This window comes from Scyliorhinus torazame, chromosome 18 (assembly GCF_047496885.1).
Source record: "Scyliorhinus torazame isolate Kashiwa2021f chromosome 18, sScyTor2.1, whole genome shotgun sequence".
Taxonomy (NCBI): domain Eukaryota; kingdom Metazoa; phylum Chordata; class Chondrichthyes; order Carcharhiniformes; family Scyliorhinidae; genus Scyliorhinus; species Scyliorhinus torazame.
Genome location: NC_092724.1, coordinates 39619231 through 39637844, shown reverse-complemented (window position 1 = coordinate 39637844; position 18614 = coordinate 39619231). Strand labels below are relative to the sequence as shown.

The 18614-nt window shown below is 49.5% G+C and overlaps 1 protein-coding gene across 2 annotated transcripts in view; it reads left to right on the top strand.

The window, feature by feature from the left end:
- tmprss9 (transmembrane serine protease 9) overlaps positions 1-18614 on the top strand; it is a 97382-nt gene that overhangs the window by 49191 nt on the left and 29577 nt on the right. For both annotated transcript variants that reach the window (XM_072482619.1, XM_072482620.1), the window contains exons 6-8: positions 4125-4399; positions 15647-15783; positions 17918-18164. In XM_072482619.1, the coding sequence (XP_072338720.1) occupies positions 4125-4399; positions 15647-15783; positions 17918-18164 (659 nt within the window). The remainder of the gene's footprint in view (positions 1-4124; positions 4400-15646; positions 15784-17917; positions 18165-18614) is intronic.

Sequence of the window (18614 nt, the reverse complement as noted above, 5' to 3'; positions counted from 1 at the left end):
ACCACACTCGCCACTGGGGCCCTATACAACAGCTGCACCCATCTAACATACCCCTCTCCAAAACCAAATCTCCTCAACACCTCCCACAGATAATCCCATTCCACTCTATCAAATGCTTTCTCGGCATCCATCGCCACTACTATCTCCGTTTCACCCTCTGGTGGGGCCATCATCATTACCCCTAACAGCCTCCGTATATTCGTGTTCAGCTGTCTCCCCTTCACAAACCCAGTTTGGTCCTCATGAACCACCCCCGGGACACATTCCTCTATTCTCATTGCCATTACCTTGGCCAGGACCTTGGCATCCACATTTAGGAGGGAAATTGGTCTGTAGGACCCGCATTGTAGCGGATCCTTTTCCTTCTTTAAGAGAAGCGATATCATTGCTTCAGACATAGTCGGGGGCAGTTGTCCCCTTTCCTTTGCCTCGTTAAAGGTCCTCGTCAGTAGCGGGGCGAGCAAGTCCAAATATTTTCTGTAAAATTCAACTGGGAATCCGTCCGGTCCCGGGGCCTTTCCCGTCTGCATGTTCCTAATTCCTTTCACCACTTCTTCTACCGTGATCTGTGCTCCCAGTCCCACCCTTTCCTGCTCTTCCACCGTGGGAATTTCCAGCCGATCCAAAAAATCCATCATTCTCTCCCTCCCATCCGGGGGTTGAGCTTCATACAATTTTTTATAAAATGTCTTGAACACTTCATTCACTCTCTCCGCTCCCCGCTCCGTCTCTCCTTCCTCGTCCCTCACTCCCCCTATTTCCCTCGCTACTCCCCTTTTCCTGAATTGGTGTGCCAGCAATCTGCTCGCCTTCTCTCCATATTCATACTGTACACCCTGCGCCTTCCTCCATTGTGCCTCTGCAGTGCCTGTAGTCAGCAAGTCAAATTCCACATGCAGCCTTTGCCTTTCCCTGTACAGTCCCTCCTCCGGTGCTTCCGCATATTGTCTGTCCACCCTCAAAAGTTCTTGCAGCAACCGCTCCCGTTCCTTACTCTCCTGCTTCCCTTTATGTGCCCTTATTGATATCAGCTCCCCCCTAACCACCACCTTCAACGCCTCCCAGACCACTCCCACCTGAACCTCCCCATTGTCATTGAGTTCCAAGTACTTTTCAATACATCCCCTCACCCTTAGGCACACCCCCTCATCCGCCATTAGTCCCATGTCCATTCTCCAGGGTGGGCGCCCTCCTGTTTCCTCCCCTATCTCCAAGTCTACCCAGTGTGGGGCATGATCCGAAATGGCTATAGCCGTATATTCCGTTCCCCTCACCCTCGGGATCAATGCCCTACCCAACACAAAAAAGTCTATGCGCGAATAGACTTTATGGACATAGGAGAAAAACGAGAACTCCTTACTCCTAGGTCTACTGAATCTCCACGGGTCCACACCTCCTATCTGCTCCATAAAATCCTTAAGCACCTTGGCTGCTGCCGGCCTCCTACCAGTCCTGGACTTCGACCTATCCAGCCTTGGTTCCAACACCGTGTTAAAGTCTCCCCCCATTATCAGCTTTCCCGTCTCTAGGTCCGGGATGCGTCCTAGCATTCGCCTCATAAAGTTGGCATCATCCCAGTTCGGGGCATACACGTTTACCAAAACCACCATCTCTCCCTGTAATTTGCCACTCACCATCACGTATCTGCCCCCGTTATCCGCCACTATAGTCTTTGCCTCGAACATTACCCGCTTCCCCACTAATATAGCCACCCCCCTGTTTTTCGCATCCAGCCCCGAATGGAACACCTGCCCCACCCATCCTTTGCGCAGCCTAACCTGGTCTATCAGTTTCAGGTGCGTTTCCTGTAACATAACCACATCTGCTTTAAGTTTCTTAAGGTGTGCGAGTACTCGTGCCCTCTTTATCGGCCCGTTGAGCCCTCTCACGTTCCACGTGATCAGCCGAGTTGGGGGGCTTCCCACCCCCCCCCCCCTTGCCGGTTAGCCATCATCTTTTTCCAGCTTCTCACCCAGTTCCCACGCAGCTGTATCTCCCCCAGGCGGTGCCCCCCCGCCCATCCTCTCCCGTACCCACTCCCCCCTTTCCCCAGCAGCAGCAACCCAGTAATTCCCCCCTCCCACCCCCCCCCCGCTAGACCCCCCGCTAGCGTAATTACTCCCCCCATGTTGCTCCCAGAAGTCAGCAAACTCTGGCTGACCTCGGCTTCCCCCCGTGACCACGGCTCGCACCGTGCGACGCCCCCTCCTTCCTGCTTCTCTATTCCCGCCATAATTATCATAGCGCGGGAACCAAGCCCGCGCCTCTCCCTCGGCCCCGCCTCCCATGGCCAACGCCCCATCTCCTCTCCCTCCCCACCTCCCCCCATCACCACCTGTGGGAGAAAGAAAAGTTACCATACCGCAGGATTAGAACATAAAACCCCTCTTCGCCCCCCCCCCCATTCGCCCCACCACTTTGTCCAAACGTTCTTTTTCATAATCCACTCATTCCAATTTTTCTTCTACAATAAAAGTCCACGCTTCATCCGCCGTCTCAAAGTAGTGGTGCCTCCCTTGATATGTGACCCACAGTCTTGCCGGTTGCAGCATTCCAAATTTTATCTTCCTTTTGTGCAGTACCGCCTTGGCCCGATTAAAGCTCGCCCTCCTTCACGCCACCTCCGCACTCCAGTCTTGATAAACGCGGATCACCGCGTTCTCCCATTTACTGCACCGAGTTTTCTTCGCCCATCTAAGGACCATTTCTCTATCCTTAAAACGGAGGAATCTCACCACTATGGCTCTGGGAGTTTCTCCTGCTCTCGATCCTCGCACCATAACTCGGTATGCTCCCTCCACCTCCAACGGACCCGTCGGGGCCTCCGCTCCCATTAACGAGTGCAGCATCGTGCTCACATATGCCCCGACGTCCGCCCCCTCCACACCTTCAGGAAGGCCAAGAATCCTCAAGTTGTTCCTCCTTGCGTTGTTTTCCAGTGCCTCCAACCTCTCCACACATCGTTTCTGGTGTGCCTCCTGTATCTCCGACTTCACCACCAGGCCCTGTATATCGTTCTCATTCTCGGCTGCTTTCGCCTTCACGACCCGAAGCTCCTGCTCCTGGGTCTTTTGTTCCTCTTTCAGCCCTTCGATCGCCTGTAATATCGGGGCCAACAACTCTTTCTTCATTTCCTTTTTTATCTCCTCCACGCAGCATTTCAAGAACTCTTGTTGTTCAGGGCCCCATATGAAACTGCCACCTTCCGACGCCATCTTGGTTTCTGCTTGCCTTCCTTGCCGTTGTTCCAAAGGATCCGCTGCAATCCGGCCACTTTCCTCTCCTTTTTCCATCCGTGTCCAGGGGGAACACCCTTCTGGTTTACCGCACGGTGTTTTTAGCCGTTAAAATTGCCGTTGGGGCTCCTATCAAGAGCCCAAAAGTCCGTTCCACCGGGAGCTGCCGAAACGTGCGACTTAGCTGGTCATCGCCGCACCCGGAAGTCCAAAAGTTTGCAAATTATGTTACAGTTATATAAAACATTGGTTCGGCCACATTTGTGATATTGTGTCCAATTCTGGTCACCACACTACCAGAAGGAGGCTTTGGAGAGAGTACAGAAAAGGTTTACCTGGATGTTGCCTGATAGGGAGGGTATTAGCAATGAGGAGAGATTGAATAAACTGGGATTATTCTCCCTAGAAAGACGGAGGCTGAGGGGTGACCTGACAGAAGTTTATAAAATTATGAGGGGTATAGATAGTTGGAGGTTTTTTCCCAGGACGGAAATGACAATTACAGGGGGGCACAAGTTCAAGGTGTGGGGGGATAGGTTCAGTGGAGATGTGCGGAGGGAGTTTTTTTACACAAAAGGTGGTGTTGGCCTGGAATGCATTGCCAAGTGAGGTTGTTGAGGCTGATATGGTAGCGACCTTTAAGTGTTATGTTGATAGATGCATGAACAGATGGGGTATAGAAGGATACACGCAGTTAGACACGTGGTCATAACAGTCTTGGAGGGCTGAAGAGTCTGTTCCTGTACTGTTCTGTTCTTTGTTCTTGTTTGTCTAACCATGTGCAATTGAGAGTCACTGACCTCAGGTGGAAAAAGGAGAAAATTGAAAACCCTTAAGAACTAAAGAATGGAGACCCAAGAATAATCTTCCTGTTTTGGTTCTTTGCAGATTTCGAGACCCAGTGAACTGGGAGGCGGTCCTCGGAACTATCTATAGAGATGATCAAAGTTCTACAGCAGTGAAACAGAAAATAAAGAGGATCATTACTCATCCTTCATTTGAACCGTCTACACTTGACTACGATGTGGCTCTGCTGGAGTTAGCCAGTCCCGTATCATTCTCCAAGTATATCCAGCTCGTGTGTCTACCATCACCTACCCATGTCTTCCACACAGGAAAAAACTGCACCATTACAGGATGGGGAGCCCTGAGTGAGGGAAACGGTGTGGGGCTAATTTATTTTTAAAGCTGCTCATTTCTGTGTTTTTAAAAAAAAGAACTCAAAAAACTGCTATGGATCCTCATCTCGTACATCCCCGTCAGGAATTGTTTCCTGAACGAGAGATAGGAACTGCAATATTTTTTGGTTGGTCTGCAAGGTAGATTAGTCATCAAATTGTTCCACACATGGAACTACCTTTCCTCCTTTGTTTAGCCAACAACTTGGCATATGGTGGAACTATGGCAGTAAATCCACCATGTGCAGTGAGTGGATGCTCTCCCTCTGCAGTGCTGCCCTCTGGAATTTTTGTCATTTGCTGCCCTTCCTCTCTTTAATATTGATACACATACTTCAGACACATTGCAACCATGGGAACTCCCTGTGGTATTATCAGGTATTACAGTACCCAAGAGGCTGAAGACCATTGGTTAAACCTAGGAGTTTACCATTGGCTGTTGGTACATAGCTCCGCCCTGACAGGCGGGGTATAAGAACCAGTGCCTTCCCAGCAGCCCTCACTTTCTGTACCGAAGCTGCTGGGGAACAGTTCTAGTCGATTAAAGCCTTCAGTTATGTTACAACCTCGTCTTTGAGTTTAATTGATCATGCATCAATTTAATCGACTAGACTTAAGCTGAAAGAATGGATCTCCGAATCAAGCCGGAGTGTCTACAACTCAGCCCCCACGCGGAGAACGCGGCAGCGATATTTAAGCACTGGCTGGCGTGCTTTAAAGGCTACCTCGAGACGGCCGGAGGCACACCCTCAGGAGAACAGAAACTGCATCTCCTGCACTCGAGAGTAAGCCCTGGAATCTTCACCCTCACCGAGGAGGCGGAGGACTACGATGCTGCGATCGAACTGTTAAAGGAACATTATATCCCCCTGTAAACCAGGTCTACGCACGTCACCTGCTCGCAACTAGACGGCAAAGCCCCGGGGAATCGCTGGAGGACTTCTACCGTGCGCTACTGGTGCTGGGCAGAAACTGTGGTGCCCGCAGGTTTCGGGCAGCGAGCACACAGAACTTCTAATCCGGGATACCTTCGTAGCAGGTATGAGCTCCTCAGAGATCCGCCAAAGACTCTTAGAAAAGGACACACTGGGACTGAGAGAGGCACGGGCCCTGGCAGGGTCCATGGATGTTGCCTTAGGAAATGCGCAGTCCTATGCGCCCGACCGTGCGGCGGCCCCCTGGGCTGCGTGGCATCCCGCAGTGGCAGCCCCACTGACCTTCCCCGTGTCCCCGCAGGCCTGTGCTGTAAGACGGCCCGCTAACTCCGTCAGGCCCCGCTGTTTCTTCTGCTGGCAGGCGAAGCATCTTCGCACGCGCTGCCAAGCCTGCACCTCCACCTGCAAAGGGTGCGGCAAGAAGGGCCATTTTGTGGGGGTCTGCCAAGCACGTGCCGTGGCCGCGGTCTCCAGTGACTCCAGTCCGCCGCAGCAATCTTCCCCTCGGGCCCCAGGCGGCCAGCACTCACCGCCACCCCCCTATCCTAGGGCCACGTCCGACCCACGGGCATGGCCATCTTGCCCCTCGGACACCTCGCTGGACGGATGGGCGCCGCCATTTTGTCCATCCCCGCCGCCATTTTGTCTATCTCCGACCACCATGTGCGATCCATGGGAGACGCCATCATGGATGGGGCCCCAGGCCCCCAGCACGGCCGACTACATGCTGCCCGATCACAACCTGCAACTGCTCCATCTGGCCTCAGTGACGCTGGACCAAAATCGACCTCGGACATTCGCGACTGCAACAACGAAGGTGTTCATCAACGGCCACGAGACGTTTTGCCTGATCGACTCTGGGAGCATGGAGAGCTTTATACACCCCGACACGGTAAGGTGCTGTTCACTCGTTACCCACCCTATAAACCAAAGAATCTCCCTGGCCTCCGGGTCACACGCGGTGGAGATAAAGGGGTTCTACCTAGCAAATCTCACTGTCCAAGGCAGGAAATTCAACAAGTTCCGCCTTTATGTCCTGCCGCACCTCTGCGTGGCTACACTCCTGGGGTTGGACTTCCAATGTAACTTGCAAAGCCTGACATTCAAATTTGGCGGCCCTATACCCCCCCTTATTGTCTGCGACCTCGCGACCCTTAAGGTCGACCCGCCTCCCCTGTTTGCGAACCTCACCTCGGATTGCAAACCCGTCGCCACCAGGAGCAGACGGTACAGTGCCCAGGACCGGACCTTCATCAGGTCAGAGGTCCAAAGGCTACTGAGGGAAGGGGTCATTGAAGCTAGCAACAGTTCCTGGAGAGCTCAAGTAGTGGTGGTGAAGACCGGGGAGAAACATAGGATGTTCATTTACTACAGTCAGACCATCAACAGGTTTACGCAGCTGGATGCGTACCCTCTCCCCCGCATATCTGACCTGGTGAACAGGACCGCGCAATACAAGGTCTTCTCCACAGTGGACCTCAAGTCCGCTTACCACCAGCTCCCCATCCGCACTAGTGACCGCAAGTACACTGCCTTCGAAGCAGATGGGTGGCTCTACCAATTTTTAAGGGTTCCCTTTGGTGTCACTAATGGGGTCTCGGTCTTCCAACGCGAGATGGACCGAATGGTTGACCGGTACGGCTTAAGCGCAACGTTCCCGTATCTTGATAACGTCACCATCTGTGGCCATGACCAGCAGGACCACGACACCAACCTCCGGAAATTTCTCCAGACCGCAAAAATCTTTAACTTAACGTATAATAAGGATAAATGCGTATTTAGCACCGACCGCCTAGCCATCCTCGGCTACGTAGTGCAAAATGGAGTTATAGGCCCTGACCCTGAATGCATGCGCCCCCTTATGGAGTTCCCCCTCCCTCACTGCCCCAAGGCCCTGAAGCGCTGCCTCGGGTTTTTCAGTTACTATGCCCAGTGGGTCCCCAACTACGCAGACAAAGCCCGACCCCTAATCCAGTCCACAACCTTCCCCCTGTCGACGGAGGCCCACCAGGCCGTCTGCCGCATCAAAGCAGACATTGCAAAGGCCACGATGCGCGCCATCGACGAGTCCCTCCCCTTCCAGGTCGAGAGCGATGCATCCGACATAGCTCTGGCTGCCACCCTCAAACATGCGGGCAGACCCGTGGCCTTCTTCTCCCGTACCCTCCATGCTTCAGAAATTCACCATTCCTCGGTCGAAAAAGAGGCACAAGCCATAGTAGAAGCTGTGCGACATTGGCGGCATTACCTGGCCGGCAGGAGATTCACTCTTCTCACGGACCAACGGTCGGTGGCCTTCATGTTCGATAATGCACAGCGGGGCAAGATAAAGAACGACAAGATCTTACGGTGGAGGATAGAACTCTCCACATACAACTGCGAGATCTTGTACCGTCCTGGGAAGCTAAACGAGCCTTCCGATGCCCTGTCCCGCGGCACGTGTGCCACCGCACAAGTGGACCGCCTCCGAGCCCCCACGAGGACCTCTGCCACCCAGGGCTCACTCGTTTTTTCCACTTCATTAAGACCTGCAACCTGCCCTACTCCATCGAGGAGGTCAGGACAGTCACCCACAGGGACTGCCAAATCTGCGCTGAGTGCAAACCGTACTTCTACCGGCCAGAGAGGGCACACCTGATTAAGGCTTCCCGTCCCTTTGAACGCCTCAGCATGGACTTCAAAGGCCCCCTCCCCTCCACCGACCGCAACACGTATTTCCTGAACGTGATTGACGAGTACTCCCGGTTCCCATTCGCCATCCCCTGCCCCGACATGACCGCAAACACCGTCATCAAGGCCCTCCAGGGTATCTTTACACTGTACGGGTTCCCCACGTACATACACAGTGATAGGGGGTCCTCCTTTATGAACGACGAACTGCATCAATTCCTGCTCAGCAAGGGCATCGCCTCAAGCCGGACGACCAGCTACAACCCCCGGGGAAACGGGCAGGTATAGAGGGAGAACGGAACGGTCTGGAAGACCGTTCTACTGGCCCTACGGTCCAGGAATCTCCCCGTCTCCCGATGGCAAGAAGTCCTCCCGGAGGCCCTCCACGCCATCCGGTCGCTGCTCTGTACAACTACCAATCAGACACCTCATGAACGTCTCGTCTTCCCCAGGAAGTCCTCCTCCGGGACCTCGCTCCCAACCTAGCTAGCGACACCCGGACCCATCCTTCTTCGGAAGCACGTGCGGGCGCACAAGTCGGTCCCGTTGGTCGAGAGGGTCCACCTGCTGCACGCTAACCCCCAGTACGCCTACGTGGCGTTCCCTGACAGCCGGCAAGATACAGTCTCCCTTTGGGACCTGGCGCCCGCCGGAACCCCGCGCGCACCCGAACCATTACCCCCCCCCCACAGCACCTCAGTGGAGGGTCAGTCCTCCCGCCACCCCTACCTAGGCCATCCCACCCACCGACACCCCCTACAGGCACCCCCCATCTCGGCCCAACCGTTGGCCCCACCAGCGCCGTCTAGGGGTGACGAAGCTGCCATGGAGACCGACGCTATGCTCCCGGAGTCGCAGATGGCCGGAACCCCACCAGAATCACCACCGAAGCCCAGACAATCCAGGAGGACGACCAGGCCACCCGACCGACTTATTGTTTCACTGTAACTGTAAATGAACCCTGAATGTATATATCTTCCACGCTTGTAAAATATTCTCAACAACTCTGTAAAGAGGTATCACGGTACCTCCATATCTGATCATACCATGTAGATGCAATTGTAACCACTGGCCACCACCCCCGCCGGACTCTTTTTTTAATAGGGGGTGAATGTGGTATTAGCAGGTATTACACTACCCAAGAGGCTGAAGACCATTGGTTAAACCTAGGAGTTTACTATTGGCTGTTGGTACGTAGCTCTGCCTTGATGGACGGGGTATAAGAACCTGTGCCGTCCCGCCAGCCCTCACTTTCTGTACCGAAGCTGCTGGGGAACAGTTCTAGTTGATTAAAGCCTTCAGTTATGTTACAACCTTGTCTTTGAGTTTAATTGATCGTGCATCACTCCCCACATATCATTGTGCCATTTAAATCATGGCGCTCAGCATCATGTTAAATTGAATGACAGGCTACTCATTGACAGAAACAGTACTACATGATGAGGTGCTGCACTGTAATGACAGTATCCGATCCCGGGTGCTGATCTTTTGGGCTCTATGTTGCCCAAGGCTCTAGCCCAGATTCTGAAGTTGTGCGTTAGACTGAGGAGTGGCACTGACTCCCTTTCAGCACAAGCTGCCCATTCTCCTTTGTATTGCTTGCCTGCTCTCATTCCTTCCTCTCACAACTGAAATAATCTTCTCAGTGGCTGAACAGGGTGGATCTTCATGGAATTCTGCTGGTCACTGCATTGATTGACCTCACCCATTTGGCAGCCCTACACAACTTGCTTTAAAAAGATCAAATTCACGTTTTATCTTTGTGAAAGGTAAAATAGTAGCTTTAGGAACAGGAGTAGGCCATTTCACCCCGTGAGCCTGTTCTGCCCTCCAATGAGATTGCAGCTGACCTGCGTCATTAACTCCATACATCTGCCATTGCCACCTATCCGTTAATCCCTTCATTTAACAGAAATCACTGTCAGATTTGGAATTAGCCATTGCCATTTGTTGAAGGGAATTCCAAATTTCTACTGTTGTAGGGAAAAATCCCTTGTACCTGTGCTTTCAAGAGGCCGAGTCTCAAGGCAAGGTTCAAAGCGTTGTTCTTTATTGTCCAATTACTGAAGCCTTCAGGGAGACCCACGCAGCCAGCTCAGAAACAGTGGCTTGGTCCACGTTGATCTCAACAATTACACATTCGCTCTGGATTTTTATAGGAATCCAAATTCGAGCGGGAACATTTGATCATACATAATAGTTAAAGGGTAGTTTTGATTTAGATCTCTCAGACAGGTTTAAACTGAGAATATGCATCTTTGTCAATTTGCATCGATATGGTGTGTATCGGTGTTGATGAGATTATCTGTGCTCGCTCCGGTGTCCCTCCCTTGTCAATTTGCATCTGTATGGTGTGTGTCTGTGTTGATGAGATTATCTGTGCTCGCTCCGGTGTCCCTCCCTTCTCTAATGTGTTTTCCATTATCTCCCTGATGTGTCTCCTTAACTAAATTGACCTCCGATGTCTGTGGCTGTGCTATGCTTTTGTTTCTGTGTTTGCTAGATGAGGTGTTAATGTCATCTTTGTCCTGCTGTGTCTGTAGGGGACGCTAATCTAATCGATACATTTCTTTTATTCCTTCTATTCTGGTTTCTTTGCCTGCCTTGGCCATTTTATTAATATATTATTTCATTCTTTCATAAGTCTTTGCAATACAGTTGTGCCATATATCCTGACTCGCAGATATCCCGATCTCCTGGCCATGGGGCCGTTTTAAGATGCAGCTTCGTGCTGTTGCTGGGCAGAACAAGTGTCTTCCATCATTAAGATGCAGCTTCGTGCTGTTGCTGGGCAGAACAAGGGTCTTCCATCAATTTCGAATTAAAGGTCTCCCAGCTGTGCAGAAGGGGATTTAAACGAATGTCCATCTGGGTGGTACCCCTTCTGCATTGTGGGCACATTATAAACGGTTCCAATCAGTCCAATAAAACAGTTTCATAAATGAAGAATGTTTGATGAGATAAAAATATATGGTCTTGGAAAATGCCCTACTTCACTACCAACCTGTTTTTTTCCCAAATATTTTTATTTGATTTTTAACATTTTAAATCTACCACACAACAAAGTAAAACAACCAAAAAAATCCCAAACACCCCCTCCCATCCTTCAACACCCCAGTAACTCAGAACAATTGTCTCCCCCTCAGCTTTAACCCCCTCCAACCATGCCATATTCTCCTCCAAAATCCTCCCATAGATCGCTGACATGACCCCCCCTTTCTCCCCCCCACCCCCACTGCCAGCCCCACCACCCGTTCCAACAACGAGGGGGGCGTTCCAGAAATAAGTCCTTCATTTCCATCAACCCCCGCTCCTCCCATCCTCGAAACCTAGCATCCAGCCTCGCCTGCTGAAACCCATGATTCCCTCGGATCAGCATCAGCTTCGACTCCGCCCCTAAACTAAAATAATAATAATAATCTCTTATAGTCACAAGTAGGCTTCAATGAAGTTACTGTGGAAAGCCCCTAGCTGCCGGAATTGCCTCCATATATTCACCGTGACCACCGCCAGCAGACTCACTGAATACTTCCCTGGGGCAAACGAGTGGCACCGTTGCCAGCACCCCCAACCCAATACAGGAGCCTGCTTCCATCTTCACCCACAAAGTCTCTGGCTCCCTACTCCAACCCCACACCGTCTCAGCGTACGCCATCCTATAATAGTACATCAGATTTGGAAGGGCCAGGCCTTCTGACTGCCATCCTCTCTGTCGCACCGTCTTCCGAATCCTTGCAACCTTATCTGCCCAGACAAACAACATAATCAACCGTTCCAACCCATAAAAAACATTTAGGGCATAAAAGACAGATAGGCACTGAAATAAAAATAAAAACCGTGGCAAGATATTTATCTTTATCACCTGCACCCAGCCTGCCAATGATAGGGCAAGGCTGTCCCATCTCAACAAATCTCCCTTGACCTAATCCTCAGGCTCGTGAAATTCGATTTACAGAACCGAGCACAGTCTCGAGCCAGCTGCACCCCAAATACCTAAAGTGGGTAGTCGCCTCCCCAAAATGGCAACCCCCCCCAAAACAGCTCCCACCACCAGAGAAGACACCAAAAAAGACTCACTCTTTTCCGGATTCAGCTTATAACCTGAAAAAGCCCTGAATCGCCTTAGCAGCCCCATTATATCCCCCACTGTAGAACCCGGATGGGAGATGTACAACAACAAATCATTGGCATACAAAGACACACTATTCCCCACACGCCCACTCATTATACCCTTCCCCTTATCCGAGCACCTCAGTGTAATGGCCAAGGGCTCTATTCCAAGCACAAACAGGAAGGGGGATATGGGATACACCTGCCTCCTTCTTCTATTTAACCGAAAGTACCTCAAATTCACCTCATTCGTGCGCACAGTCACCTTCGGTTACCTATATAACAATTTGACCCATGACAGAAACTTAGGCCCAATCCCAAATGTCTCCAACACCGCAAATAAATGACTTCACTCTACATGGTCAAATAGTTTCTCCGCGTCCAGCGCCACCACCACCTCTGGGTCCTTCCTTTATGTTGGAGAGAGCATCACAATTAACAACCGCTGCACATTCGAAGACACCTGCCTATCCTTTACAAACCCTGTCTGACCGTCCCCAATCACCTGCGGAAAGTACTGTTCCACCCTAAGCACCAATACCTTGGCAAGAATCTTGGCATTGACATTTAGCAGAGATATTGGCCAATATGACCCACACTCCACTGAATCCTTATCTTTGTTTAATAATAGCGAAATGGGTGCCTGTCCCATCGTCTCCGTGAGCGCCCCCTTAGCCACAGCATCTTCAAACATCTCCACCAACAGCGGCGCCGCCTATCCAAAAACGTTTTATAAAACTCTACCTGGAACCCATCCGACTCCGATGCCTTGCCCCTTTGCATTTTCCCTATCGCCGCCCGAACCTCCTGAATCCCAGAACCAACCTCTATGTATAGAAATATTTCCCAATTTACCCCCCTGAAAGGCCTGTCTCTAACATTTAGACCATGTTCCCTTGTCCTAGACTCACGAAGCAACAGAAATAGGGTGGATGGAGAAACTATCAACTCCCCTTCATACCTTGAAATCTTTGATCAAATCACCAGGGATTGCAACACTGTTTGTCTAATAGAAACCAAATTGACCCAAAAGGCTAATTCTGTTTCTCTCTCCACAGATATCCGACCCGTTAAGTATTTCCAGCATTTTCTGCTTCTTTATCAGATCTCCAGCATCTGCAATATATTTCTTTAATCTAATTGTAGTTTAGCCCTTGGCATCCAGTTATCATTCTCGTAAATCTGCACTCCTTCCAAGGCCAGTATATCCTTTCTAAGTTGTGGTGTTCTGAACTGATCAGAGTATTCCAGGTGTCATTTACCTGGCATGGTGTAGAGCCATAGCATGACTTCTACCCCCTTTATTCTTGCCTTTCCAAATATAATGGCCAGCATTCCAGTAACCTTTTTAATTGCTCCTTATACCTGTCCATGACATTTTACGTACATAGACCATTGAGTCTCTTCAGACTTGCACTGCTTTCAATGCTTCACCGTTTAGAAAGTATTCTGTTCTACCCTTTTTTTTTTTTTAGGTCAAAAGTGGATAATCTCACACTTGTTTACATTATAATCCATTTGTCAGTTTTGTCCATTTACTTAATTTATTAATATCCTTTTGTAATGTTATGCTTCCACCTTGGGCGGCATGGTGGCGCACTGCTTCCTCAGGGCGCTGAGGTCCCGGGTTCGATCCCGGTCCCGGAACACTGTCCGTGTGGAATTTGTACATTCTCTCCATGTCTCCGTGGATCTCACCCCCACAATCCAAAAAGATGAGCAAGGTAGGTGGAACGGCCATGCTAAATTACCCCTTAATTGAAAACAAAAAGAATGGGTACTCTAAATATTTTTTTTTAAATGCTTCCACCTACACTGCTCACAATGCTGCCTATCTTTGTTTCATTGGCAAACCTGGATTTGTGGCTTTCTATGCCATCATTTAAGTTAGTAAATATGGTGATCAGCTGACAATCTGACACAGTTCCCCATGGGAAGTCACTTGTTGCATCCTGCCAATTAGATACCTGCCCCTTATCCCTACTCCCTGTCTCTTGCCAGACAGCCAACCTCCTAACCAAGTCAATAATTTGCCCTCAATTCAACTTTAGCTTACAGTTTCTTATGAGGGATTCATCAAATATCATAATGTAATCCATATAACTAGCATCAATAGACATTCCCTGTCCACTACTTCAGTCATCTCTTCAAAAACATTCCATGAGGTTCAAGCACTTTTTAAAAATCCATGCCGATAATTTTCACGGTGTTCAGTCATTCCATCCTTACTTATGGTAATAAGGATGTTATTAATTATTACTAATTAAGGATATTATTATTCATTATTAATAATAATTTTCCAATAACCAAAGCAGTTTATAATTGTCTGATTTCCCTCTCTCACCTTTCATCTCAAGCATGAGAACGTTAGAAGATTATAATTAGGTACTGGTAATGTTCCTTTAAAACCCTGGGATGAAAACCATCTGGACCTGGAGGTTTATCGCTCTTTAATGCAATTATTTTCTTCATTGCTGTTAATTTACTTATGTTAATTTTAGTGAGTTCCTGTCCCTAATTCAGTATTAGTTCCTTGGCATGTCTGACATGCTATATCTTGCTCTACTTTAAAAATTGATGCAGGGCAGCACGGTGGTGCAGTGGTTAGCACTTCAGTCTCACGGCGCCGAGGTCCCAGCTTCGATCCCGGCTCTAGGTCACTGTCCGTGTGGAGTTTGCACATTCTCCCTGTGTTTGCGTGGGTTTCGCCCCCACAACACAAAGATGTGAAGGGTAGGTGGATTAGCCACGCTAAATTGCCTCTTAATTGGAAAAAATGAATTGGGTACTCTAAATTTATAAAAAGAAAAATTGATGCAAAGTAATTATTTAATATTTAGGTTAGTCCCTTATTTTCCGATGTGGTATGAGTTTTAAGAGGACCACATTGCTTTTAACTGCCCACTTTTTCCTAATCTAATTGTAAAGGTTAATTTGTGGGCACAGGCAGGTCACCATGACATATTCCTACCCAGAATGCACTGAAGAAATGAAGTGTGGCCTTTCCATGGTGTCGAACGGTACAGTTTGGAATCTGTGGAAAGCAGTGAACAGTTTAGAGCACATGATGCAGAACAGCTTTTAAATGAACCGTACTGACCTTGTAAATTCTAATAATAATAATCTTTATTGTCACAATTAGGCTTACATTAACACTGCAATGTTACTGTAAAAATCCCCAAGTCACCACATTCCAACACCTGTTCGGGTACACTGAGGGAGAATTTAGAATGCCCAATCCACCTAACAGCATGTCTTTCGGGACTTGTGGGAGGAAACTGGAGCAAACACAGGGCGAACATGCAGACTCCGCACAGACAGTGACCCATGCAGGAGTCAAATCTGGGACCCTGGCGCTGTGAAACAACAGTGCCAACCACTGTGTTACCATGCTGCCCACTGGGGCAGACATCAAATTTCGTACTGTACACCAGTGGTATGATGGTTGCTGCTTCAGTTAAATTGGTGATGTCTCATAGTTCACACGCTTTTCTTTATTTTTCTATTTCTGTCACAGCTTCTTTACCCATCATTCTACAGAGAGCCACCGTTCAGATATTCAATCAAAGTGAATGTGTCAAACTCTACAGTGGACCTATGACTTCACGAATGATGTGTGCTGGATTCATAGCTGGCAAAGTGGATTCCTGTCAGGTTAGTAATGTGGCCCAGTTCAAGAAAGTGTCTCCTCAGTTCTCCAATGTACTCCAATTTGTTTTGCCACTGGGGTTATTTATTCTCTGAATATTTGGATTTGTTAATCCAAAGTAGAGCCCTTAGATGACCAGGATCAAACATTGCCTCCCACCTTTGGGACCAGGAACTGATGAGTTCTGACAACATGAACACTTCTCTCTGGTTGCAATAGTCTTGAATGTGATGAGCTTGAGTGTTCACATTGTCACTTGCAATACATGTGTATCTAGCCAACTAAATCTGATTTATACAGACTACTACCAATTCAATTTACTTATACTTCAATAACATTACCGTCAATTATTTTGGCAAGTATTGAAATATGCCCCCCCACTGTCTGCTTCCTTCTATCATTCTGTATCTGTTCTCTCTCCCACTCTCGCACCCCTACCCCATTGGCCAGCTCTTAATCATGCCCCCCTCTCAACATCTGTCCTCTCCTATCACCTGTCCCCTCTCATCAACCGTGCTTTCCTCCTATCCATTTAGTCCCAGTGTCAGCTGTGGTTTAGTGGGTGGCACTCTCACCTCAGAGTCAAGAGGTAGTGCACAAAAAAAACAAAGCCGACACCAGTGCTGTGCTGAGGCAGTGCGACACTGTCAGAGGTGCCATCTTCCAGATGTGGCGTTAAGGCCCTGTCTGCCCTCTCAGATGGATACAAAAGATCCCATGGGACTAATTTGAAGAAGAGTTTTCCATGGCGCCTTGGGTAATATTTCTCCCTCAAATCAACATCACAACCCCCCCCAATTATCTGGTCATTATCACATTGCTGTTGTGGGAGCTTGCTGTGCACATCAACGATGACTACCCTTGAATAATACTTCATTGGCTGTAAAGTGCCTTGGGACGTTCTGGGATTGGAAAGGTGCTATGGAAATGCAAGTATTTCTTATCCTGTTCCGGCTCCTCACTCCATCCTTTCCCTCCCACTGACCAGAAGCTGAGCTTATGGGGTAGCTTGAATGGAGACTGATGGTGTGAAATGGATGAGTGACTCAGCTGCCTGTGGTACATCACCCACTCCACTCCCCCCACTCCCCATCCCCCAAATGACAGTGATGTTCAGATTTTGCATGATTGCCCGAAGTCATAATTATTCTCATCAGAGAAAAAGGTCAATTTGACTGATCTTGATTTGCCAGAAAGACTCTATAGGCCTCCATTGCCACATCTGATTGTCTCTTGTGAAGAAGTATTCCCCAACCTTTTTCTGACTTGAGTTCTCTTTGTTTGAAGAATAGGGTGTGATAGCTCAGCCCAAGTCACTTATCACACCAGAGGGAAGGGGAAGCCAAATGCGTTCATAATGTGGCCAACAGGTTGAATATCAACCTGCAAACTCATTGCAACCTGCCAACAACAGGCGGTAAGCCTGGGAGAGACTCCTGGTCAGCTAAGCTCGGTGCGGAGTGGTGCCCCTCTAGATATAAGCCTCTGGCGACAGGGTAGCGACCTGTTGCAGGTAAAAACTCACTATGGAGACAGATGAAAGTCTGCAGAAAGAGAAGCAACAGCAAACAACAGGGAAGGGAGAGGAAAAACAGGAGGGGAGTGACGATAGGATTGGAAGGGGAAGGGCTAGAGGAGGAATGAGAGGGGGAGGGTTTGAGAAGGAGAGGGAAGGGAGGGATGAGGGAAATGAAAGGGGAAAGCAGAGAAGAGGCCAATGGGCTCGCAGACGTCACGTTTGGGGATACGGCTGCCTCCTCTCCAGGCAGCAGAGGTGATCATGTGGAGGACATAACCCAGTCCAGAGACCCTGGTGGGATGGCACGGGCTCCACTGGATCGATCCCACATATCAAACAGCATAGGCTGCTCGGTGAGCTCAAAGCACTCTTTAACTTCAGAAAACACTTCAGCAGCAGGTTTGAGTGAGCCAGGGATGTTTATGCATTGATTTTGTGCAGCTAAAGACAGGGACGAGTAACTCAGTCACTGGGTCAAGTGAGGGGTAAACCGGGATTTCATGACTGAGCTCAGAAGGCTTGTAGCAACGTCAAACCTTGCTCTATTTCTGCTCCAGTTTGGGAAGCCCGGAATGTTTTAGGATGGGTAATAATTTCTGGTCTGTACCCCTTTCTCTCAGGGCGATTCCGGTGGGCCAATGGTTTGTGAGGAGACGCCAGGCAAATGGTTCCTGGCCGGTATCGTGAGCTGGGGAGATGGCTGTGCCCGACTAAACAAACCTGGTATCTACACAAGAGTAACCGCAATCCGGGAATGGGCCCAGCTTATAATGTCACAGACCAACGCAAGTATTCTTCCCACAGAGACCAATGCGGAACTGACACCTTCAGTAAATAAAAGCACTGATGTCCCTAAATCGCAAATAGGTGGGTGTTCACACTGATCACTGGCTGTGGGAGTGGGGTGGGGGGGATCAGATTAATCACTATGCCTGACTTGAAGGCTCATGTACACTGTGCACATGTGGTTTACAGATTGTCTGCTTTGTGTGTGTATGTTGTGTAACTGAGTGAAAGGACCAGTTTATTGATCCAGCTAGCGCCAGTAATGCTTGACATTCCTCACATGCCAATTTCCTGATCCCTTCTTTCAACGCTTCTCTGACAATGGAGGGAAATCATTACCCCCATCACTATCAGAGAGTGGGCTAGTGGTGGGTGAGGTATGGGCGGCATGGTAGCACAGTGGTTAGCACTGTTGCTTCACAGCGCCAGGGTCCCAGGTTCGATTCCGGCTTGGGTCACTGTCTGTGCGGAGTCTGCAAGTTCTGCCTGTGTCTGCGTGGGTTTCCTCCGGGAACTCTGGTTTCCTCCCAC